Below are 26,076 nucleotides of genomic sequence, written 5' to 3' on the forward strand. Positions count from 1 at the left end.
AGAGGGAAGGAGGTTGGAAGGAAGGAAGGAACATACTTGTAGAGTTATAATTTAGTGGCTTGGGGAGTAGAAAGGTACTGGGAGCTCAGACTGCCAAAACCAAGACTATGTCACTTCCTCAGGATTCTTCACCATCTACTCTCATCTTCTTGGAGCTTTGTCAGAGTCTAAGCATGAAGAAACATTGCAATCACAAAGTGATCCCAGATCAGGTGAGCCTTTAGCTCATCAAAGTAGCTTTTCCTTCTGGAAGCTTCCTGGTCAATCCAGCAGCAGCTTAGCACATAGCCAGAATGCCAGAAGAGGGAAGAAGAATGGAACAGAGAGTGCCATGTGTAGGCTATGGTTTAGATGGCTAATTCCTGTAAATTGATCAAGGCTGAATACTTAATGTGCTAGAACCCTCAATAGCTCTCTCTCTCTGATGGACCACTATCAGCTGGCAACAGGGAGAATATATAGTTCTTTTTAAAGTCTTGTTATGCCTTTACACACCCTACCCATTATATTATATAAATATAACCCATTACTTATTGTCAAGAATAAAAGTTAAATGTGCACACCTAATGTCTACACTCAAGAGGAAGGCAGAAAGGAAAAAAATAAGACATTCACAAGAATTAGAGAAAAAGTGGAAGAGTCCCATGGAATGCATACCCAGAAAAAACTTGGGTGTTTTTAGTGCCCACCCTTTCTTTTCTCCTTTCAACCCCCAAACTAGTTGCTGTTATACCCTCTGCCTTCCCCACAGCCATGAAGAGTCAGGCTATGATAAACAAATGCAGCATTTACAGGCAGGGTAACAGTAAATGTCAAATTCAATACCATGGAATAGAACACCAAACTGTGTTTTCATTTCATATTATTTCATGAATGCAGAGACTTTGTCTTGTCCATAGAGCTCCAATGCCTTGAAAGGTGCTAAGCACATAGTAGTTATGCAGTAGATATTTGTTTAATGAATTTTGAATGAATTAAATTGATTAACCAGGAACCTGCTATAGGTAGTCAGAGTGTAACATTCAGAAAAAAATGCTTGGACAAGAAGCCCCTGAGATGAATGCACTAACTCTGCTTACCTGGCAGCAGTAAGGCCAGTAAGGGGAATGTATATCTCCAGGAGATAGTTAAAGCATTCCTTAGCCCAAAGTCAGAGATCCCTTCCTCCTCCCTTTCTTGCCTGACCAGATGACTTGGATTCACTGTTTTTCCAACTAACCACCTCCTTTAGCTGACTACTCAAAGAGAACCAAGGCCAAGGCTAACAGAACTAATTTTGCTTAGACTAAATCAATACAGTGGTTTGGCCAAGCAGTATAGAGATCATTGCTCCTGTCTCCAGCACCAATTGTAGGATCTACCTCCCTATTCCTTTTCCCTTTCCAAAACCACTGGGAAAAAAACTGGAGGTGGGAGATTTGTTAGATATTGGCTCCAATATTCAGTCTTCCTCTTCACATGCTCTGACACCTGACTGGCCATTTCAGACTTAGAAGCAGATTTTCTGTCCTTCCCTAATATCTCTCTATGATTAACTCTCTATTCTCTCTTCTCTTTGGCTTATTTTAGATACCTGCAGCAGAAAACAACCCTTTCCTTGTTGGAATGCACTATTGGTACTCCAGTCACAGCCCCCGGACCCAGCACTGCAATGTCTGCCGGGAGAGCATTCCTGCCTTATCTAGAAATGTTATCATCTGCGAAGGTACCTTTCTAATTACTTTAGGAAATGGAGCCCAGTGGGTGGAGACAGGGGTGAAAGATCTCATGTGGCTTTAGTGTCATTGACTCATACTAGTCATTGACTCTAGTGTAAGGTTAATTCTGACACTTAACAGACTGAAGAAAAGAGATGGGAAGAAGCTGGCATGAATGGAAATTCTCATGAATTAAATGGAGGGTTGGGTCTGAGAGGATTGGACAACACAGTCACAAGAGCTGGAATAACAGAAATCACCTTATTCTTGCCATCAGTTTCCATTCAAGTCAGATAGTAGATAATTTAACCAATAAGAATAAAAAGGAACTAGATAATATGAGAACTAGGCCTTTGGAGGTGGGTCAGAACTATTTTGATGCATCTAAGTTCTAATTTTCAGAGAAGCTTAGGGAAGGGCCTTAGAATCTTCATTGTCACCAGATTCACATCTATCTTTTTTCTTCCTTTTTGTCATAGTGTGCAAAGTGAAATCTCACAAATTATGTGCTTTGAGAGCAAGCAAAGACTGCAAATGGAATACATTGTCTATCACTGATGACCTCCTCATGCCCGCTGATGAAGTAGTGAGTACCAGCCATCTTCTCCTACAGCCACTCTTTCCCATCTCTCCTTTAACCAGGATACACAGGGGAAGGAAGACTTCTTCTTGTCTCCATACAACCCAAGTAGACTTCCTCCCTAGGCTTAAAATCCAACCAATCTAGAAGAATGAAAGCCCCCTACTTCCAGCTGTCCTCACTTGCTAGCATTGGAGTGGGGAGGGCAGAACCATGAAGAACTTTGTTGGGGTTACATAATGTCCTCTGTGGGGTGTTATAGTCACTCCAGCTGGCCCTTTCTCTCCTTATATCTGTAACTTCTACCTCTTACCTTTTTTTTACCTTTCAGAAGACTATGCCTCATCAGTGGGTAGAAGGAAACATATCTGTCAGTTCTCAGTGTGCAGTATGTCATGAGAACTGTGGCAGTTACCAAAGACTTCAAGATTTCCGATGTCTCTGGTGTAATTCTACGGTAAGACTCTTATCATCTCCTTGATACTTAGAGAACTTGACTTCTAGAGAAGGGGTGGTGCCTACACATAGATAGAAATCTCAGAGACCCTTACCCCAAAATAGATTATGCAGCTTACATAGTATAGGAAATCATTATCTTGCCTTTCCAGATCTGGCTATGGAGTCTTGGAGAGAAAGACTTGACTCTCATCTTTAATGGTTCTTAATTGGTGAGGTCTACAAGCAAATGGGAAAAGCTGAACTCTGTTATGACAGTACAGGCAATTAAAAAAATAAGTTGTGAGTCTATCCTTAAGAAACCTTCTGCCTTCCTCATTCACTATTTCCTGGGAACTTATAATCTTTGTTAATTAATAATGGTTAATAAGATTAACATATTACTATTGCCACAATGTATTGAGTGTTTTGTGTACATGGTCTCATTTGATCCTTACAACAACCTAAATAGGCCTTATTGTCCCCATTTACAGCTGAGAAAAGTGAGGTTCAGAAAAATGAAGTGATTTGCTCAAGGTCATGCAGCCAGTAAGCAAAAAGAGTCTTGATTCATACATAATTCTGCAAAAATCATATTCTTAACTACAATACTACCATGCTTCTAACCCAGTAGTTCTTAACTGGGAGTGATTTTGCCCAAACCATAGGAAACATTTGACAATATCTGGAGACATTCTTGATTGTTACAACTTTGGGAGAGAGGGTGTGCAATGGACTTATAATAAGTAGAGGCCTAGGATTCTGCTAAACCTCCTATAATGTACAAGACAGTACAAAAAAACAACTCTCTGGCCCAAAATACCAACAGTGTCAATGCTGAGAAACTCTGATTTAGACTTTAGCTTTTAGATGCTCCTGTCAAACTGATTATTCTAGACAAGAAGAAACTAAAGTATGAGCTTCTTTTTAGAAGACTCTGGGTCCCTCTACCTTGCTCCAGCCCATCAGTTTCTTCTGAAAAGGAGCTTATACCCTCATCAGACACCCCAATATTTGCAGCTGTCCCCAGGGGACACCTCTAGATCACACGGATCTAGTGGACAGTGAGTGTAGGTCCCAAGAACTGTAACCAGTGGAGAAAGTTCTTACCATGCCCAGGGTACAGCAAGGGGCAACAATCTGAGGAATCCAGTGTTACTGTAAAAAAGGACTCTTAGCATATCTTCATAATTATGGCCTGAAGGGCAGGCTTCTAATTAAACACATATCTAAGGGCCCACCGTAATAGTTTTTAGAGACCTAGGAGGATAGGCACCATCTTGGTGCTCTCCCTCTGCCACACTCCAGAGTGCCAGTATCTCCAAGAGGGGACTTTTACATGCATCTGGTATGCCGGGGTTTTTTTGCAGCTGCTGCCCAGGTGATGCCCCTTTATTGCCTGGCTCTGCTGGCCAGCAGGGCTTGCATTCCTGGGTCCTATGGAACTATAACAAATGGAGAGAGGGTTCTTAGCCAACTACCATAAAGAGGGCACACCATAGACAGCAGGCTGAAAAGAGGCCTATTTGTTTGTCCTGGAGTTTCAGCCTAAAGGGCAGGCTTCTGGTTTGGCTATTGTGGAGTGTCTGACTCTTGATTTCAGCTCAAGTCATGACCTCAGGGTCATGAGATCAAGCCCCATGTCAGACTCTGTGCTGGGTGTGGAGCCTGCTTGAGATTTTCTCTCTCCCTCTCCTTCTGCCCCTCCCTACCAAAAAATAAGAAATGTTAAAGGGACTTATTTAAGTTGAAATTAAAGGGCACTAGTTAGTAAAAGGAAAACATATGAAAAATATAAATCTCACTGGTAAGGGGAAATATATTGTAAAATTCAGAATAATCTAACCATGTAAAGGTGGTGAATTAATCACTAAAGCTAGTATGAAGGTTAAAAGACCAAAGTAGTAAAAGCAACTATAACTATAATTTGATAAGTGATACATGACATAAAGAGATGTAAATTATGATATCAAAAACATAAAACAAGAGGGGGAATAAAATATAGAGATTTATAATGCATTCAAACTTAAATGGTTATCAACTTAAAACAGGCTATTATAAAAGTTGTTATATGCAAGCCTCATGGTAACCACAAAGCAATAACCTTAGTAGATACACAAAAGATAAAGAGAAAGGAATCTATGTATACCATTACAGAAAATCTTCAAATCACAAGGAAGAGAGCAAGAGAAGAAAGGAACAGGGGAACTACAAAATAGCAAAAAACAATTCAAAACAGCAATTACATACCTATCAATAATTACCTTAAGTATAAGTGAACTAAATTCTCAAATCAAAAGACATAGAGTGACTGGATGGATAAAAAAAGAAGACCCAGTTGTACCCTGCCTATAAGAGACTCACTTCAGATATAATGATACACACAGACTGAAAGTGAAGGGATGGAAAAAGATATTCCATGCAAATGGAAACCAACAAAAAGGAGGGGTTGTTATACTTATATCAGACAAAATAGACTTTAAAACAAAGACTGTAATAAGAGACAAAGAAAGTCATTATGTAATGATAAAGGGGACAATCCAACAAGAGAATATAACATTTGTAAATATTTATGCACCAACATAGGAGCACCTAAGGGAGAAATGCACAACAACACAATATTAGGGGATTTAAATACTCCACTGTCATCAGTAGACAGGTTATCCAGACAGAAAATTAATACAGAAACATTGGCATTAAATGACACATTACACTAGATGGATTTAATAGATGTATACAGAACATTTCATCCAAAAGCAACAGAATATACATTCTTCTCAAATACACATAGAACATTCTCCAGGATAGATCATATGTTAGACAACAAAACTAGTCTTAATAAATTTTAAAAGATTGACATAATGTAAAGCATCTTTTCTGACCACAATGGTATGAAATTAGTAATCAATTATAGGAAGAAAACTGGAAAAACCACAAATATATGGATAGTAAACAACATGCTACTGAACAACCAATGGGCAAAGACGAAATCAAAAGAGAAATCAAAAAATACCTTGAGACAAATGAAAATGGAAATATTGCATACCAAAACTTACGGGATGCAGAATTCTGAGAAAATGGTGCTGTAGAAGGATCCTGAGCTCACCTCATTCCACAGACACACTGAGATAACAATCACATCTATGCAACTAATTCAGAAAATTACCTAAAAACTGGCAGAAGAGACCTTCCACAGTTAATTGTAGAGAGGAGGCCACAGTGGAAAGGGTAAGAGGGACAGAGACACAGGTGGGAACCAAACCCTTGTATAGACTAACCATAATTGGAAGAAACATCTCAAGTACAGAGAAGTAAGAGGATTGGACCCCACCACCAGGCACCCAGGCACAGGGGACCCGAAACTGGGAAGACAAGTTCCCATAACATTTGGCTTTGAAAACCAGTGGGATTTAATTTCATGAGTTTTTACAATCAGCAGGGCTTGATTCTGAGTACTTTAGAAATCAGTGGGTTTAGCTCCTGGAGAATCAGAGGGTGATAGGAAATTAAGTCCCTGCTGTTAAAGAGACAGCATAACAAATAACCCAGCCAAGGTACAGCATAGAAGCAGCAGTTTGAGAAGCAAACTGGGGTATAAGTGAAGGAGATTTATTTACTGATCCCAGAACATGTGCTGGAAGGGCAGGGATCTTTAGGAGACTTCTCAAAGAACAAAAGAGCTGGCAAGTGCCATTCTCTCTCTCTCTCTTTCATCTCACTGGTCAGAAAAGATGCTTTACATTATGTCAATCTTTTAAAATTTATTAAGACTAGTTTTGTGTCTGTCCTAGATAGTTGGACACCCGCAGGAACCAGCAAGAACACTCTCCACCTAGCTTACTAACACTGTGCACCCTACCCCCATTCTCCTGTGGATCTGGCCCATTCAACTAGCCAATAGTCCCTCCAAAGCAGTTCCTGCTAAATCTCATCCTGCAAGCAGCTCCATCAGGGACAAACACCACTCCAAAGTGACTCCTAACTTGGGGAGAGTAGAAGATAACCACACACACCAGTACACCCACAGTCCCAGCAGTCAAACCTTATAGTTGACAGTGCAGAGAGGGTATCCTGCTGATCAGTGTAATTGCAGTCCTGGCAAATGGACTGGGAGCAGGCATCTGGTCTGACTGCAGGCCTTGCCCCCCAACAAAAGCCTCTCAGGAGACAATGCAGGGAGAGTGTCCTGCAGGACAGTGTGACTACAGCCCTGGTAGACAAGCTGAGGGCAGGCATCTGGTCTGGTTGTCAACACTGCCCAATTACAAGCCTGTGGCAGCCCCATACTGGCTTCTTTTCTTTTTAATTTTATTTTATTATGCTATTTTAGTCACCATACAATACATCATTAGTTTTTGATGTAGTGATCCACGATTCATTGTTTTCATATAACACCCAGTGCTCCATGCAGTACGTGCCCTCCTTAATACCCATCACTGGGCTAACCCATCCCCCCACCCCCCTCCCCTCTAGAACCCTCAGTTTGTTTTTCAGTGTCCATTGTCTCTCATGGTTTGTCTCCCCCTTGGATACCACGCCCCCCTTCATTTTTCCCTTCCTTCTCCTAATGTCCTCCATGCTATTCCTTATGTTCCACAAATAAGTGAAATCAGATGATAGTTGACTTTCTCTGCTTGACTTATTTCACTTAGCATAATCTCCTCCAGTCCCATCCATGTTGATGTAAAAGTTGGGTATTCATCCTTTCTGATGGCTGAGTAATATTCCATTGTCTATAGGGACCACATCTTCTTTATCCATTCATCTGTTGAAGGGCATCTCGGCTCTTTCCACAGTTTGGCTATTGCGGACATTGCTGCTATGAACATTGGGGTGCATACGGCCCTCCTTTTCACTACATCTGTGTCTTTCGGGTAAATATCCAGGAGTGCAATTGCTGGGTCATAGGGTAGCTCTATTTTTAATTTTCTGAGGCACCTCCACACTGTTTTCCAAAGTGGCTGTACCAACTTGCATTCCCACCAAGAGTGTAAGAGGGTTTCCCTTTCTCCACAACCTCTCCAACATTTGTTGTTTCTTTCCCTGTCCATTTTTGCCATTCTAACTGGTGTAAGGTGGTATCTCAATGTGGTTTTGATTTGAATTTTCCTGATGGCTAATGGTGATGAACACTTTTTCAGGTGTCTGTTAGCCATTTGTATGTCTTCTTTGGAGAAGTGTCTGTTCATGTCTTCTGCCCATTTTTTGCTTGATTATTTGTTTTTTGGGTGTTGAGTTTGAGAAGTTCTTTATAGATCTTGGATACCAGCCCTTTATCTGTAGTGTCATTTGCAAAAATCTTCTCCCATTATGTGGGTTGCCGCTTTGTTTTGTTGACTGTTTCCTTTGCTGTGCAGAAGCTTTTTATCTTGATGAAGTCCCAAAAGTTCATTTTTGCTTTTGTTTCACTAACCTTTGGAGATGTATCTTGAAAGAAGTTGCTGTGTCCGATGTCAAAGAGGTTACTGCCTATGTTCTCCTCTAGGATTTTGATGGATTCCTGTCTCACATTGAGGTCGTTCATCCATTTTGAGTTTATCTTTGTGTATGGTGTTAGAGAATAGTTGAGTTTCATTCTCCTGCATGTGGCTGTCCAATTTTCCTAGCACCATTTATTGAAGAGACTGTCTTTTTTCCATTGCATATTTTTTCCTGCTTTGTCGAAGATTATTTGACCATAGAGTTGAGGGTCCATATCTGGGCTCTCTATTCTCTTCCATTGGTCTATATGTCTGTTTTTGTGCCAGTACCATGCTGTCTTGGTGATCACAGCTTTGTAATATAGCTTGAAATCGGGCAACGTGATGCCCCCAGCTTTGTTTTTCTTTTTCAACATTTCCTTGGCGATTCGGGGTCTTTTCTGATTCCATACAAATTTTAGGATTGTTTGTTCCAGCACTTTGAAAAATGTCACTGGAATTTTGATCGGGATGGCATTGAAGATATAGATTGCTCTGGGTAGCATAGACATTTTAACAATGTTTATTCTTCTGATCCATAAGCATGGAATGTTTTTCCATCTTTTTGTGTCTTTGATTTCTTTCATGAGTGTTCTGTAGTTCCTAGAGTATAGCTGTTTTACCTCTTTGGTTAGGTTTATTCTGAGGTATCTTATGCTTTTTGGTGCTATTGTAAATGGAATTATTTCTCTAATTTCTCTTTCTACAGTTGCATTGTTAGTGTATAAGAAAGCAATTGATTTCTGTGCATTGATTTTGTATCCTGCCACATTACTGAATTGCTGTATGAGTTCTAGTCATTTGGGGGTGGAGTCTTTTGGGTTTTCCACATAAAGTATCATGTCATCTGCGAAAAGAGAGAGTTTGACTTCTTCTTTGCCAATTTGAATACTTTTATTCTTTTTGTTGTCTGATTGCTGTTGCAAGGACTTCTAGTACTATGTTGAACAATAGTGGCGAGAGTAGGCATGCCTGACGTGTTCCTGATCTTAAGGGAACGGCTCTTAGCTTTTCCCCATTGAGGATGATATTCGCTGTGGGTTTTTCATAGATGGATTTTATGAACTTGAGGAATATTCCCTCTATCCCTATACTCTGAAGAGTTTTAATCAGGAAAAAGATGCTGTGTTTTGTAAAATGCTTTTTCTGCATCCATTGAGAGAACCATATGGTTCTTCTCTCTCCTCTTATTAATGTGTTCTATCACATTGATTGATTTGCAAATGTTGAACCACCCTTGCATCCCGGGGATAAATCCCACTTGGTCTTGGAGGATGATCGTTTTAATGAATTGTTGGATCCTATTAGCTAGGATTTTGTTGAGGATTTTGGAATCCATATTCATCAGGGATATCAGCGTGAAATTCTCCTTTTTGATGGGGTTTTTGCCTGGTTTGGGGATTAAGGTAATGCTGGCCTCATAGAATGAGTCTGGAAGCTTTCCTTCTGTTTCTATTTTTTGAAACAGCTTCAGGAGAATAGGTACTATTTCTTCTTTGAATGTTGGGTAGAATTCCCCAGGGAATCCATCAGGCCCTGGACTCTTGTTTTTTGGGAGGTTTTGGATCACTGCTTCAATCTCGTTACTGGTTATTGGCCTGTTCAAGTTGTCAATTTCTTCCTGTTTCAATCTTGGGAGTTTATAGGTTTCCAGGAAGGCATCCATTTCATCCAGGTTGCTCAGTTTATTGGCATATAGTTGTCGATAATAATTTCTAATTATTGTTTCTATTTCCTTGGTGTTAGTCATGCTCTCTCCCCTTTCATTCATAATGTTATTAATTTGGGTCTTTTCTCTTTTCTTTTGGATAAGTCTAGATCTTCTTGTTGGATAGACCCTTTAAGAATGATATAGTATCCTTCTGTGTCTCTAACTACAGTCTTTAGTTTAAAATCTAATTTGTCTGATATAAGAATTGCCACCCCAGCTTTCTTTTGAGGTCCATTGGCATGGAAGATGGATCTCCATCCCTTCACTTTCAGCCTGGATGTATCTTTAGGTTCAAAATGAGTCTCCTGTAAACAGCATATGGATGCGTCCTGTCTTTTTATCCAATCTGCAACCCTGTGCCATTTTGTGGTAGTATTTAGGCCATTCATGTTGAGAGTGATTATTGAAAGATATGAATTAATTGTCATCATGTTGCCTGTGAAGACCTTGTTTTTATAGATTGTCCCTGTAAATTTCTTTTCTATATCACTCTTGGGGTCTTTCTCCTGTTATAGAACCCTCCATTATATTTCTTGCAGGGCCAGCTTAGTGGTCACATATTCTTTTAGTTTCTACTGGTCTTTGAAGCTCTGCATCTCTCCATCCATTCTAAATGACAGCCTTGCCAGATAAAGTATTCTTGGCTGCATGTTCTTCTCGTTTAGTACTCTGAATATGTCTTGCCAGGCCTTTCTGGCTTGCCAGGTCTCTGTGGATAGGTCTGACGTTTTTCTGATGTTCCTCCCTCTGTATGTAAGGAATCTCTTCCTCCTAACTGCCCTTGAGATGGTTTCCTTGGTTCTAAGATTTGTGAGTTTTATTATTACATGCCAGGGAGTTGGCCTGTTTTCCTTGATCTTGTGAGGGGTCCTCTCTGCCTCTAGGACATGAATATTTGTTTCATTCCCCAAATTAGGGAAGTTCTCAGCTATGATTTGCTCAAATATATCTTCTAGTCCTCTCTCTTTCTCCACCCACTCAGGGATTGCAACAATTCTGACATTGGAACGTTTCATGGTGTCACTTATTTCTCTGATTCTATTTTCATGGATTCTGAGTTGTTTTTCCCTGGCCTCCTCTCTTCCCTTTTTGTCTATTAATTGGTCTTCTAGGTCACTAATTCATTCTTCTGCCTCGCTTACCCTAGGTGTTAGATTATGTAGATTAGATTGGATCTCATTGATAGCATTTTTAAGTTCTGCCAATTCAGCTTTCATTTCTGCCCTTAGAGACTTTATGTTGCCATTAATTGATTTCTCCCTTCTAGCTATTATCTTCACAATTGCTGGCCTGAATTCCATCTCTGATATCTTGGTTATATCTGAATCCATTTGTAACTCTGTGGCATAAGTCATCGTCTCTGAGTCTTTCCTATTTTGGGGGTTCCTCCTCCTAGTCATTCTGTTGAGAGGTGGTTGAGGGAATGTATAGAGTCCAAATTATTGACCACAACCCAAGCAAGATGCACCTGTTTTCTAGGGACCTTACGGTTGCTAGCCTCTTGTTTTCCCAGCCTGTCTTCTTGGGGAGGGGCCTGCTGCACTCTTACTCAGGCAACCTTGTTTGGGCAGAGTTGCCCTGACCCCTGTGGCAGGGGGTGGGCTCAGTGAAAACCGGTTTTGGAGGGCTTTTGTTCTCTGGCAGCTTTACCTGGCGGCTTTCCACGTCTCTTCCAAGAGTCAGAGCAGAAGAGACCATTTCTAACCCTCTGCCTCAGAGCAGAGAGATCACAGTCTGTTCTTCAGTGAGCCCTCCAGGCCACACTACCTCCATTTCTGTCTGTGCTGCTATAAACTGTGGCATCCTGGGTTGTGCACCCCTGAGCAGTGCTCCCAGTCTTCACCTCCAGGTCGGGGCACATCTCTGCCCTTTATGCTTCTAAAACCACAAGCTGCCCCCAGTTCACACACATGGCCCTGCCGCTCCAGTTTCCATCTGGGGGGCTGCCCTAAAGTCCTTTCCCCACTGCTACTGGTCTGCAAGTCTGTGCCCCGTCCCCAGCACGGGAGGCTATAGCTCATCGGTGGTGTAGGATCCCAAAGGCTGCCTCCCTCCCCCTTCTGTTTATCTTCCAATATCTGCTCACAGAATCACAGCTCCCTGCTTCATACCTCAAAACCAACTACCTGTGATATTCTGTTTTTAGAGATCAAGATCTATCTTCTTACATCTCAGGCTGATTTCTTGGGTGTTCAGAGTGGTCTTGTGGATATCCACCTCAACTCCAGGGACTGGTTGGAATAGGGTCCCCTATTCCTCCACCATCTTTCCCCCTCTTCCTCCCCATACTAGCTTCTTAACAGCACAGGGAAAATAACCTGCCTAGTATGCCCACAACAGGCAAAGCGGACCATTGCACCAACTGGACTGAAGGCAAACAAGGCTCAGCCACAGAAGAAGCGCAAGCACAACCCACATAGGAGGCACCACTGAAGTGCCTGGTTCTGGTGAACAGGAGACACTGTGCTACAAAGCACCACAAGATTTCTTCACAGAGCCACTACTTTGAAGATCAGGAGATGTAACTAACTTATCTAATAGACAGAAACAAACACAAAGAGTTAGACAAAATGAGGAGACAGAGGAATATATCCCAAATGAAAGAACGGAAAAAAAACCACAGCAAAAGATTTAAATGAAACAAAGATAATCAATATACCTGATAAAGAATACAAAGTAATTGTCATAAAGATACTTACTGGACTTGAGAAAAGACTGGAGGATCTCAGTGAGTCCTTCGGCAAATTTTTATAGAAAATATAAAAAAAAACAATCACAGATGAAGAACCCAATAATTGAGATTAAAAATAAACTAGAGGGAATCAATAATAGATTAGAGGAGACAGAAGAACAGATCAACGACCTGGAAGACAGGGTAATAGAAAGCAACCAAGCTAAAGAACAAAAACAGAAAAGAATTATAATAAATGAGAATAGGTTAAGGGAACTCAGTGACATCATCAAGCATAATAACATTCACATTGTAGGGATCCCAGAAGGAAAGGAGGGGAGGCAGAAAATGTATTTGAAGAAATAATAGCTGAAAACTTCCCTAATATGGGGAAGGAAATAGAGATCCAGATCTGGGCAGCACAGACAGCCCCCAACAAAATCAGCCCAAAGAGGTCCACACCGAGACACATAATAATTAAAATGGCAAAACTAGCGATAAAGATTTTTAAAAGCAACAAGTAGAAATAGTTATATACAAGGGAAAACCCATAAGGCTATCAGCTGACTTTTCAGAAGAAACTTTGAAGAAACTGACATGATATTCAAACTACTGAAAGGAAAAAACCTGCAACCAAGAATACTCTACCATATTCAAACTACTGAAAGGAAAAAACCTGCAACCAAGAATACTCTACCCAACAGGGCTGTCATTCAGAACAGGAGAGATAAACAGTTTCCCAGACAAAAAAGAAAAGGTAAAAGTGTTCATCACCATTAAGCCAGCCTTACAAGAAATGTTAAAGAAAAGAAAAGGCCATAATCACAAGTAAGAAAATTATAAAAAGAAAAAATTTCACAGGTAATTGCAAGCATATAATAAGAGTAGTAGTTTAATCACTTAGAGAACCAGTATGGAGGTTAAAGCACAAAAACAGTAAAATCAATTATTTCTATAAAAATCGATCAAGGGATTCACAAAATAAAAGGATGTAGAGTATCACAAACCTAAAGCATGTGAAGGGAAGAGTAAAAACAGTGATTTAAATGAGTTCAAACTTAAGCAACCATCAACTTAATATAGACTGCTATGTGCATAAGATGTTACATACAAACCGAATGCTAACCACAAATCAAAAATCTGTAGATACACAAGAAATAAAGACAAAGGAATCCAAGCATATTACTAAACAAAGCCATCAAAACACAAGGAACAAGAGCAAGGAAAAAAGGAACAGAGAAGAACTACAAAAACTAAAAAAATTAAAAAAAATAAAATAAGTGACAAAGGGCAATAAGTACATACCTATCAATAATTACTTTTAATATAAATGAACTAAATGCTTTATTTAAGGCATAGAGGGACTGAATGGATAAGTAAGACCAATCTATATGTTGCCTACAAGAGATTCACTTCAGACCTAATGACATGCAAATTGGAAGTGAAAGGATGGGAAAACATTTATCATGCAAATGGAAGCAAAAAGAAAGCTGAGGTAGTAATACTTATGTCAGACGAAATAGACATTAAAACAAAGACTAACAAGAGACAAAGAAGGACACTACATAATAAGAAAGGGAAAAAAAACCTACAAGAAGATACAACAATTATAAATATTTGTGCACCTAACATGGGAGCACCTAAATACATGGTGTGTCACCATTAACAGACATAAAGGAAGAAACTGACAGTGATAAAATAATAGTAGTGGACTTTAACCCCCCACTTATATCAATGGATACATCATCCAGACAAAATATAAACAAAGAAATAGTGGCTTTGAATGACACATTGGACCAGATGGATCTAATAGATATATTTAGAACATTCCATCCAAAAACAGCAGAATATGTATACATTCTTTTCAAGTGCACATGGAACATTCTCCAGAATAGATCACATGTGAGGCCACAAAACAAGTCTTAATAAACTCAAAAAGATTGAAACCATATTATATATGCCTTCCAACCACAATGGTATGAAATCACAAAACAATCACAAGAAAAAATGTGGAAAGAACACAAATACACGGAGGCTAAATAACCTGCTACTGAACAATGAAGGGTCAATGAAGAAATCAAAGAGGAAATCACAAAATACATGGAGGCAAATAAAAATGAAAGCAAAATGGCCCAAAATCTTTGATGCAGCAAAAGTCGTTCCAAGAGGGAAGATTATAGCAATACAAGCTTTCCTAAAAAAAAAAAAAAAACCTCAAATAAACAACCTAACTTTACATCTAAAGGAGCTAGAAAAAGAACAAGCAAAGCTGTGAGCCAGTAGAAGGAAGGAAATAATAAAGATTGGAGGGAAAATAAATGAAATAGAGACTAAAAAACAATGGAGGAGATCAATGAAACAAGGAGATTTTTTTTAATAATAAACAAAAATGATAACTCTTTAGCCAGACCCATCGCGAAAAAGAGGGGACTCAAATAAATAAAATCAGAGATGAAAGAGGAGAGATAATAAACAACACCATAGAAATACAAAGGATTATAAGAGAATATTTTTTGGGTTTTCTGTTTTTTTAATAAGAGAATATTATGAAGAATTATATGCCAATAAATTGGATAACCTAGAAGAAATGGATAAATTCCTAGAAACATATAACCTTCCAAACCTGAATCAAGAAGAAATAAAAAATTTGGACAGACCAAGTACTAGCAATGAAATTGAATCAGTAATCAAAAATCTCCCAACAAACAAAAGTTCAGGACCAGCTGGCTTCAGAGATGAATTCTACCAAATATTTACAGAAGAGTTAAAACCTATTCTTCTCAAACTATTCCAAAAAACAGAAGAAGATGTAAAGCTTTCAAATTCATTCTATGAGGCCAGTATTACCTTCATTACCAAAACTAGATAAAGACCTTAAAAAAAAAAAACTACAGACCAATATCCCTGATGAACACAGATACAAAAATCCCCCACAAAATATTATCAAACTGAATCTAAGAATACTGTAAAAAATCATTCACCATAATCAAGTGTCACTTACTCAAGGGATGCAAATATAGATAGATGATAGATAGATGGATAGAGAGATGATAGATGATAGGTAGAGAGATGATAGATGATAGATATATAGATGATGATGATGATGATAGATAGATAGATCATAGATAGATCATAGATAGATGATAGATGTAGATATCATAAAAAATAATGAAATCTTGCCATTTGCAACAACATGGATGAATCTAGAGGGTATAACACTAAATAAAATAGATCAGACGGGGCGACTGGGTGACTCAGTCAGTTAAGTGTCCAATTCTTGATCTCAGCTCAGGTCTTGATCTCAGAGTTGGGAGTTCAAGCCCCGTGTTGGGCTCCACGCTGGGTATGGAGCCTACTTTTAAAAAAGTAAGTCAGACAGAGAAAGACAAATACCATGTGATTTCACTATATGGAATTTAAGAAACAGAGCAAATGAACAAACAAAAGAGTGACAGACTCTTAAATACAGAGAACAAACGAGTGGTTGCCAGAGCAGAGGTGGGTGGGGGTATGGGTGAAATAGGTGGAGGGGATTAAGAGTATACTTTTCCTAATGAGCACCAAGTAATGTATAGAATTGTTGAATCATTATATTTTACACCCAAAGCTAATATAACATTGTATGTTAATTATATTTTAATTTAAAAAAGAAAAAAACTTAAGGGACACAGCAAAAGCAGTTCTAGGAGGAAGGTTCATACTGATAAAAACCTGAAGAAAGGCACGTGTTGTGATGAGCACTGGGTGTTATATGCAACTAATGAATCATTGAACACTACATCAAAAAAATCGTTGAACACTACATCAAAAACTAATGATGTACTATATGTTGGCTAATTGAACATAATAAAAAAACTTGAAGAAATAAGAAAATCTCAACTGAACAACCTAACTTTACACTTCAAAGAAATAGAATAAGAACAAGTGAAGCCTAAAGTTAATAAAAGTAAGGAAATAACTAAGATTAGAGCAGCAATAAATTCAATTGAGACTAAAAAGACAATACATCAATTAAGCTGAGAGGTGATTCTTTTAAAAGATAAACAAAACTGACAAACCTTTAGCTACACTCAACCTGAAAACAAAGAGAAGTCTCAAATAAAATCAGAAATGAATGAGGAGATATTACAACTGACAGCACAGAAATACAAAGAATCATAAGGGAGTACCATGAACAATTATACACAAACAAATTGGAAACCTAGAAGAAATGGATAAATTACTAGAAACATAAAACCACAAAGACTGAATCATAAAGAAATAGAAAATCTGAACAGACATATTACTAGTAGGGAGACTAGTAGGGGCACCTGGGTGGCTTAGTCTGTTGGGTGTCTGCCTTTGGCTCAGGTCATGATCCCAGGGTCCAGGGATTGAGCCCTGCGTTGGGCTCCCTGCTCAGCAGGGAGTCTGCTTCTCCCTCTCCCTCTGCCATTCCCCCTGCTTGTGTTCTCCCCTCTCTCTCTCTCTCTCAAATAAATAACTAAAATCTTCAAACAAAAACCTCCCAACAAACAAATGTCCAGGACCAGACACATTCACTAGTAAATTCTATCAAACATTAAAAAATAATACCAATCCTTCTCAAACTCTTTCAAAAAATAGAAGAAGAAGGAACACTTCCAAACTCCTTCTATGAGGCCAATATTACCCTGATACCAAGACCAGACAAGAATGTCACAAGAAAAAAATTACAGGCTAATATCTCTGATGAACATAGATGCAAAAATCTTAAACAAAATATTAACAAGCCAAATTCAACAGTACATTAAAAGGATCATACACTGTAATCAAGTGGGATTTATTCTAGGGGTGCAAGCCTGGCTCAACATGCACAAACCAATTGATATGATAAACCACATTAACAAAATGAAGATTAAAAATTATATGATCATTTCAACCGATGCAGAAAATCACTTGACAGGATTTGACATCTATTTATGATAAGAACTCTCAACAAAGTGGGTATAGAGAAAATATACTTCAACATAATAAAGGCCATATATGACAAGCCCACAGCTAACCTCATACTCAATGGTGAAAAGTTTTCAGTTTATTCTCTAAGATCAGGAACAAGACAAGGATGCCCATTCTCCCTACTTTTATTCAACATAGTATTAGAAGTCCTAGGGGGGAAAAAAGAAAAAAGAAAAGAAAAGAAAAGAAAGAAAAGTTACCCAGTTATAAAATAAATAATTCACAGAGTTGAAAAGTACAGCATAGGGAATAGAGTCAATAATATTGTAGTAACATTGTATGGTGACTACTCTAATCATAGTGAGCACTGAGTAATGTATAGAATTGTTGGATCAATATGCTGTACACCTGAAACTAATATAACATTGTATGTCAGTAATACTTCAAAAATAAATTCTTTAAAGTGTCCAAATCATAAAGGAAGAAGTAAAACTGTCACTACTTGCAGATGACATATTATATATAAAAAACCCTAAAAAGTTGACAAAAAAAACTGTTAGAACTAATAAATTCAGTAAAATTGAAAGATTCAAAATTACTATATAAAAATCTGTTGCATGTTTATATACTAATAAACTATCAGAAAGAAATTAAGAAAACAATGTCATTTATAATTTCATCAAAAAGAATAAAATACCTAGGAATAAATTTACCCAAGGAAATGAAAGACCTGTACTCTGAAAACTACAAGATACTGATGAAAGAAATTAAATAAGACACAAATAAATGGAAAAATATTCTGTGCTCATGGATTGGAAGAATTAATATTGTTAAAATGCCTATACTGCCCAATGCAAGCTACAGATACAATGCAATCCCTATCAAAATTCCAATGGGGCATACCTGGGTGGCTCAGTCAGTTAAGCATCTGACTCTTTATTTCAGCTCAGGTCATAATCTCAGGGTCATGAGATTGAGCCCCGTATCAGGCTCCATACTCAGCGTGGAATCTGCTTGGGATTTTCTTTCTCTCCTTCTCCCTCTGCCCCTCCCCCAAACTCATGCGCAAGCATGTTCACATGTGCTCTCTAAATAAATAAATAAATAAAATATATTTTTTTTAAAGTACAATGGGATTTTCACAGAAATAGAACAATCCCAAAATTTGTATGGAACCACAACAGACCCGAAATAACCAACACAATCCTGAGAAAGAAGAACAAAGCAGGAGACATCATACTCCATGATTTAAAACTATATTACAGGGACGCCCAGGTGGCTCACTTGGTTAAGCAACTGCCTGTGGCTCGGGCATGATCCCAGGACACTGAGATCGAACCCCACATCTGGCTCCTTGCTCAGTGGGAAGCCTGCTTCTCCCGCTCCCTCTACTTGCTCTCCTCCTGCTTGTGTTCCCTCTCTCTTTCTCTCTGTCAAATAAATAAATAAAAATTCTTTAAAAAAAACTATATTGCAAAGTCATAGTAATAAAAACAGGATGGTATTAGCATAAAGACAGGCACATAGATCAATGGAACAAAAGAGAGAGCACAGAAATAAACCCGTGCATATCTGGTCAATTGATTGGCAAAGGAGCCAAGAATATTCAATGGGGAAAAGAGTCTCTTCAATAAATGGCGCTGGAAAAAGTGGACATCCACATGCAAAAAAGAATGAAACTGGATCACTATCTTATACCACTCACAAAAAATTACTCAAATGGATTCAAGACTTGAATGTAAGACCTGAAACTATAAAACTCCTAAAAGAAAACACAGGTGGCAAGCTCCTTGATATCAGACATGCCATGGTTTTTTGGATTTGACACCAAAAGTAAAGACAACAATGGAAAAAATAAACAAGTGAAATTACTAAAAAGCTTCTGCAGAGGAGTTATGATGTTGGAGGAGTAGGGGGATCCTAAGCTTGCCTCGTCCCTCAAGCACAACTAGATAAATATCAAATCATTTTGAACACCCAAGAAATCAACCTGAGGACTGAGAGAGCAAAACTGCACAAGTAGAGGTAGCAAAATGAACACATCATGGAAGGTAGGAGCTGTGGAGAACTGATTTGGGGAAGAAAGGAACTGCAGGTGCTGTAAAGGGGAGGGAGCCCTGATCACAGAGAGAAGAGCGAGAAAGACAGAGAGACAGAGTGAAAGCATGTTTGCACAAGAAAAGGGCAGGAATCAGGGAGTGGGCAGCGTGGTCTGAGGATCCCCTGGGTCACACAGGGAGAAACAGTTCCCCTGTTTGGAGTGAATTTAGGAGAGGTGGTATGGCCTCTCTGGGACAAAAGATCCAGTGGGCACCATTGAGCTGCTCCATTCACTAGCATAGGAACAGAGACACCAGTTGAGGGCAGCAATCTTTGGTTGTGCTTTACCATAAACTCCAAACCACTGTGCAGTTTCAGAACTAATTTCCTAGATAAAATGGCACTGACCATAGCACATTAAGACCCTCCCCCCAGAGGATCAGTACAGATCTGTGCCACACAGATCTCTAAAATTTGGAGATTTGAAATCCAGCTGAATGCCTGAGATAAAACACAGGAGTACTGTGCCACCTGGCAGGCAGACAGCCTTGATGCAGACAGGGTGAAGGCAGGGATCTGGCAGAAGTGGGGGGCACAAGAGGGGTGGTTGTTTGCTCTTCTGTGAGGGCTTCCTGAAGAGTGGTGGGTGCGAAACTTCCCACTCCAGGTAGGAGAAAGCAGGGCAAGGCCATTTCCCCCCTGACCATCAGCACTGACCAACCTCGGTGAACAAAACAGTACCACCTAGTGGAGGCTGGAGACACTTACAACAAGCCCTGCCCCCTGCACCCTGCAGGTGCATCTCAGCTAGGGCAAGTCAGCCTGAGATTCAGTGCAGCAGGCCCCACCCCCAGAAGACCAGCATAAACTCCTCACATGCACCAAGTCCACTGGTCATAGAGTGCTGCACAGCTTCAGCTCTAGGGGAAATAGGATCTAGCTTCCTTTTTTTTTTTTTTTTGAATCTAGCTTCCTTTAACAAGCAGACCAAAACATACCTAAGATCTAGCTTCCTTTTTTTTTCTTGGACCTCTTCTTAATATAGCCATTACTCTCTAGAGCAGGAATATAACAGGCTTTCCCAACAAAAAACAGTGACCCAGGCAAAATGACAAGATGGAGGAATTCAACCCAAAAGAAAGAACAGGAAGGAGTCATCGCCAGGAATTTAATCAATACAGATACAAGTAAGATGTCTGAACTAGGATTAAAAACAATAATCATAAGGATACTAGCTGGGTTTGAGAAAAGTATGGAAGAAACTAGAGAATCCCCTACTGCAGAGATAAAAGAACTAAAAACTTGTCAGACCGAAATAAATAATGCTATAACTGAGATGCAAAACTGACTGGATACAATGACAATGAGGATGGACGAAGCAGAGGGACAAATCAGTGATATAGAAGAAAAAATTATAGAAAATAACAAAGCTGAAAAAAGAGGGGAAAAAAGGTATTAGATCACGAATGTAGACTAGGGAACTCAGTGTCTCCTTAAAACATAATAATATTCAGGGGCACCTGGGTGGCTCAGATGGTTAGGCGTCTGCCTTCAGCTCAGGTCATGATCCCGGGATACTGGGATCGAGCCCTGCGTCGGGCTCCTGGCTCAGCGGGGAGTCTGCTTCTCCCTCTCCCTCTGCCTCTCCCCCTGCTCATGCTCTCTCTCTGTATCTCTCTGTCTCAAATGAATAAATAAAATTTTTAAAAAATAAAACATAATAATGTTCATATCATAGAAGTCCAGGAAGAAGAGAAAGAAAATGGAGCAGAAGGTTTATTTGAGCAAATTATAGCTGAAAACTTCCCTAAACTGGGAAAGGAAACAGACACTGAAATCCAAGAAGCACAGAGAGCTCCCATTAAATACAACAAAACCCGGCCATCACCAAGACATATCATAGTCAAATTCACAAAATACACAGACAAGGAAAGAATCCTGAAAGCAGCAAGGGAAAAAAGTCCTTAACCTACAAAGGAAGACAGATCAGGTCACAGCAGACCTGTCCACAGAAATATGACAGGCCAGAAGACAGTGGCAGGATATATTCAACATGTTGAATGGAAAAAATATGGAGCCAGAATACTTTATCTAGCAAGGCTGTCATTCAGAATAGAAGGAGAGATAAAGAGTTTCCCAAACAAACAAAAAATAAAGGAGTTCATGACCACTAAACAGCCCTGCAAGAAATATTAAAGGGGACTCTGAGTAGGGGGAAAAAAGACCAAAAACAACAAAGACTAGAAAGGAACAGAGAACATCACCAGAAACACCAGCTTTACAGGTAACACAATGGCAATAAATCCAAATCTATCAATAGTCACTCTGAATGTAAATGGACAACATGTTCCAATCAAAAGACATAAGCTATCAGAATGGATAAAAAGCAAGACCCATCCATATGCTGTCTACAAGAGACTCATTTTAGACTTAAAGACATCGGCAGATTGAAAGTTGGGCATGGAGAACCATCTGTCATGCTAATGGATGTCAAAAGAAAGCCAGAGTAGCCATACTTATATCAGAAAAATGAGATTTTAAGTCAAACTGTAACAATAGATGAAGAAGGGCATTATATCATAATTAAGGGGTCTATTCATCAAGAAGATCTAACAATTATAAGAATTTATGCCCCCAACTTGGGAGCACCCAAATATATAAATCAATTAATAACAACATAAAGAAACTCACAGATAATAATACAATAATAGTAGGGGACATTAACACCCCACTTATAGCAATGGACAGATCATCTAAACAGAAAATCAATAAGGAAACAATGGCTTTGAATGACACACTGGACCAGATGGACTTAACAGGTATATTCATCCTAAAGCAGCAGAATACATATTTTTTTAGTGCCCATGGAATGTTCTCCACAATAGATCACATACTGGGTCACAAATCAGCCCTCAACAAGTACAAAAAGATGGAGATCATACCATGCATATTTTCTGACCACAATGCTATGAAACTTGAAGTCAATCACAAGAAAAAATTTGGAAAGACCACAAATACATGGAGATTAAAGAACATCTTACTAAAGAATGAATGGGTTACCCAGGAAATTAAAGAAAAAATTAAAAAACACGTGGAAGCAAATGAAAATGAAAACATAAGAGTCCAAAACCTTTGGGATGCAGCAAAAGCAGCCTTAAAAGGGAAGTATATTGCAATATGGGCCTGTCTCAAGAAGCAAGAAAAGTCTCAAATACACAACCTAACCTCACACCTAAAGGAAGTAGAAAAGAAACAGCAAATAAAGCCTAAAGACAGCAGAAGAATGGAAATAATTAAGATTAGAGCAGAAATAAACAACAGAGAAACAAAAAACTAGAACAGATCAATGAAACTAAGTGCTGGTTCTGTGAAAGAATTAATAAAATTGATAAACCCCCAACCAGACTTATCCCAAAGAGAAAGGACCCAAATAAATAAAATCATGAATGAGAGAGACCAACACCCCAGAAATCTAATTAATCATGAGAGAATATTATGAAAAATTATATGCCAACAAACTGGGCAATCTGGAATAAGTGGACAAATTCCTACAAACATACAAACTACCAAAACTGAAACAAGATGAAATAGAAAATTTGAATAGACCCCCAACCAGCAAAGAAATTTAATCAGTCATCAAAAATCTCCCAACAAATAAAAGTCCAGGGGCCAGATGGCTTCCCAGGGGAATTCTACCAGACATTTAAAGAAGAGTTAATACCTAGTCTTCTCAAACTGTTCCAAAAAATGCAAAAGGAAGGAAAACTTCCAAACTCATTCCACGGGGCCAACATTACCTTGATTCCAAAACCAAAGACCCCACTGAGAAAGAGAACTACAGGCCAATATCCCTGATGAACATGGATGCAAAAATTCTCACAAGATACTAGTAAATTGAGGGGCGCCTGGGTGGCTCAGTTGGTTAAGCAGCTGCCTTCGGCTCAGGTCATGATCCTAGGGTCTTGGGATTGAACCCCGCATCAGGCTCCCTCCTCAGCCGGGAGTCTGCTTCTCCCTCTCCCTCTGCCTGTCGCTCTGCCTCCTTGTGCTTTCCTCTCTGTCTCTCTGTCAAAAAAAATGAGTAAAATCTTTAAAAAGAAGATACTAGTAAATTGAATCCAACAATACATTAAAAGAATTATTCACCATAATCAAGAGGGATTTATTCCTGGGCTGAAGGGGTGGCTCAATATCTGAAAATCAATCAAAGTTGATACACCACATTAATAAAAGAAAGGATAAGAATCATATGATCCTCTCAATAGATGCAGAAAAAGCATTTGACAAAATACAGCATCCATTCTTGATAAAAACCCTCAGTAAAATAGGGACAGATGGAACATATCTCAACATCATAAGTGCCTTATAGGAAAAACCCACAGAAATATCATCCTCAATAGTTAAATACTGAAAGCTTTTCCTCTACAGCCAGGAACAAGACAGGGATGTCCACTCTCACCATTACTATTTAACATAGTACCAAAAGTCTTAGCCTCAGCAATCAGACAACAAAAAGAAATAAAAGACATCTGAATCAGCAAGGAAGAAGTCAAACTTTCACTATTTGCAGACATAATACTCTATATAGAAAACCTGAATGACTCCACCAGAAAATTACTAGAACTACCACATGAATTCAGCAAAGTTGCAAGATATAAAGTCAAGGTACAGAAATCTGTTGCATTTCTATACACCAATAACAAAGTAGCAGAAAAAGAAACCAAAGATTTGATCCCATTTATAATTGCACTAAAAATAGTAAGATATCTAGGAATAAACCTAACCAAAGAGGTAAAAGATCTGTACTCTGAAAACTATAGAACACTTATGAAAGTAACTGAAGAAGACACAAAGACATGGAAAAAACATTCCATGCTCATGGATTAGAAGAACGAACATTGTTAAAATGTCTATACTACCCAAAGCAATCTACACATTTAATGCAATCCCTATCAAAATACCAATAGCATTTTTCACAGAGCTAGAACAAATCCTAAAATCTGTACAGAACCACAAAAGACCCCAAATAGCCAAAGCAATCTTGAAAAAGAAAAGTAAATCTGGAGGCATCACGATTCTGAACTTCAAGCTCTATTACAAAGCTATAGTCATCAAAAGAGTATGGTACTGGCCCAAAAACAGACACATGGATCAAGGGAACAGAATAGAGAACCCAGAAATGGACCCACAACTATATGATCAACTAATCTTCGACATATCAGTAAGGAATATCCAACAGAAAACAGTCTCTTCAATAAATAGTGTTGGGAAAACTAGACAGCAACATGCAGAAGAATGAAACGGGATCACTTACACCATACACAAAAATAAAATCAAAATGGATGAAAGACCTAAATGTGAGACAGGAAACCATCAAAATCCTATAGGAGAACACAGGCAGCAACTTTTTGACCTTGGCCATAGCAACTTCTTGCTAGACACACTGCCAGAGCCACGGGAAACAAAAGCAAAAATGAACTATTGGGACTTCATCAAGATAAAAAGCTTCTGCACAGTGAAGGAAACAATCAACATAATTAAAAGACAGCCTACAGAATGGGAGAAGATATTTGCAAATGATATATCTGATAATGGGTTAGTATCCAAAATGTATAAAGATCTTAAACTCAAACCCCAGAAAACAAAAATTCTGTTAAGAAATGGGCAGAAAACATGAATAGACATTTTTCCAAAGAAGACATACAGATGGCTAACCGACACATGAAGAGATGCTCAACATCACTCATCATTAGGGAAATACAAATCCAAACCATGATGAGATACCACCTCATGCCTGTCAGAATGGCTAAAAATAACAACACAAGAAACAATAGGTGTTGATGAGGATGTTGAGAAAGGGGAGCCCTCTTGCATTGTTGGTGGGAATGCAAAGTGGTGCAGCCACTCTGGAAAACAGTATGGAGGTTCCTCAAAAGGTTAAAAATAGAACTACACTACAACCTAGCAATTGCACTACTAGGTATTTACCCACAGGATACAAAAGTACAGATTTGAAGGAGTACATGCACCCCCATGTTTATAGCAGCATTGTCAACAATAGCCAAACTATGGAAAGAGCCCAAGTGTCCATTGACTGATGAATGGATAAAGAATAAGTGTTTTATACACACACACACACACACACACACACACACACACACACAGAGAGAGAGAGAGAGAAATATTACTCAGCTGTCAAAAAGAATGAATCTTGTCATTTGCCATGATGTGTACTATGCTAAGCGAAATAAGTCAGTCAGAGAAAGACAAATACCATGTGATTTCACTCATATCTGGAATTTAGGAAGCAATACAGATGAACATATGGTAAGGGAAAAGAAACAAGAGAGGGAGGCAAACCATAGGAGTCTCTTAATGATAGAGAACAAACTGAGGGTTGATGGAAGGAGGTGGGTAGAGGATGGGTTAAATGGGTGATGGGTATTAATGTGGGCACTTGTTACGACGAGCAGTGGGTGTTATATGTAATTGTTGAATCACTAAATTCTACTCCTGAAACCAATATTACACTATATTTTAACTAACTAGAATTTAAGTAAAAATTT

General features: G+C 38.8%; 1 protein-coding gene across 1 annotated transcript in view; it reads left to right on the forward strand.

Moving 5' to 3' along the window:
- DGKK (diacylglycerol kinase kappa) overlaps positions 1–26,076 on the forward strand; it is a 148,503-nt gene that overhangs the window by 71,179 nt on the left and 51,248 nt on the right. Inside the window, exons 5-7 of the mRNA XM_025857850.2 lie at positions 1,570–1,705; positions 2,177–2,283; positions 2,612–2,734. Coding sequence (XP_025713635.2) covers positions 1,570–1,705; positions 2,177–2,283; positions 2,612–2,734 — 366 coding nt within the window. The remainder of the gene's footprint in view (positions 1–1,569; positions 1,706–2,176; positions 2,284–2,611; positions 2,735–26,076) is intronic.

Source organism: Callorhinus ursinus, unplaced genomic scaffold, assembly GCF_003265705.2.
Source record: "Callorhinus ursinus isolate GAN/ISIS: 27379988/994484 unplaced genomic scaffold, GSC_fseal_2.0 scaffold16, whole genome shotgun sequence".
NCBI lineage: Eukaryota > Metazoa > Chordata > Mammalia > Carnivora > Otariidae > Callorhinus > Callorhinus ursinus.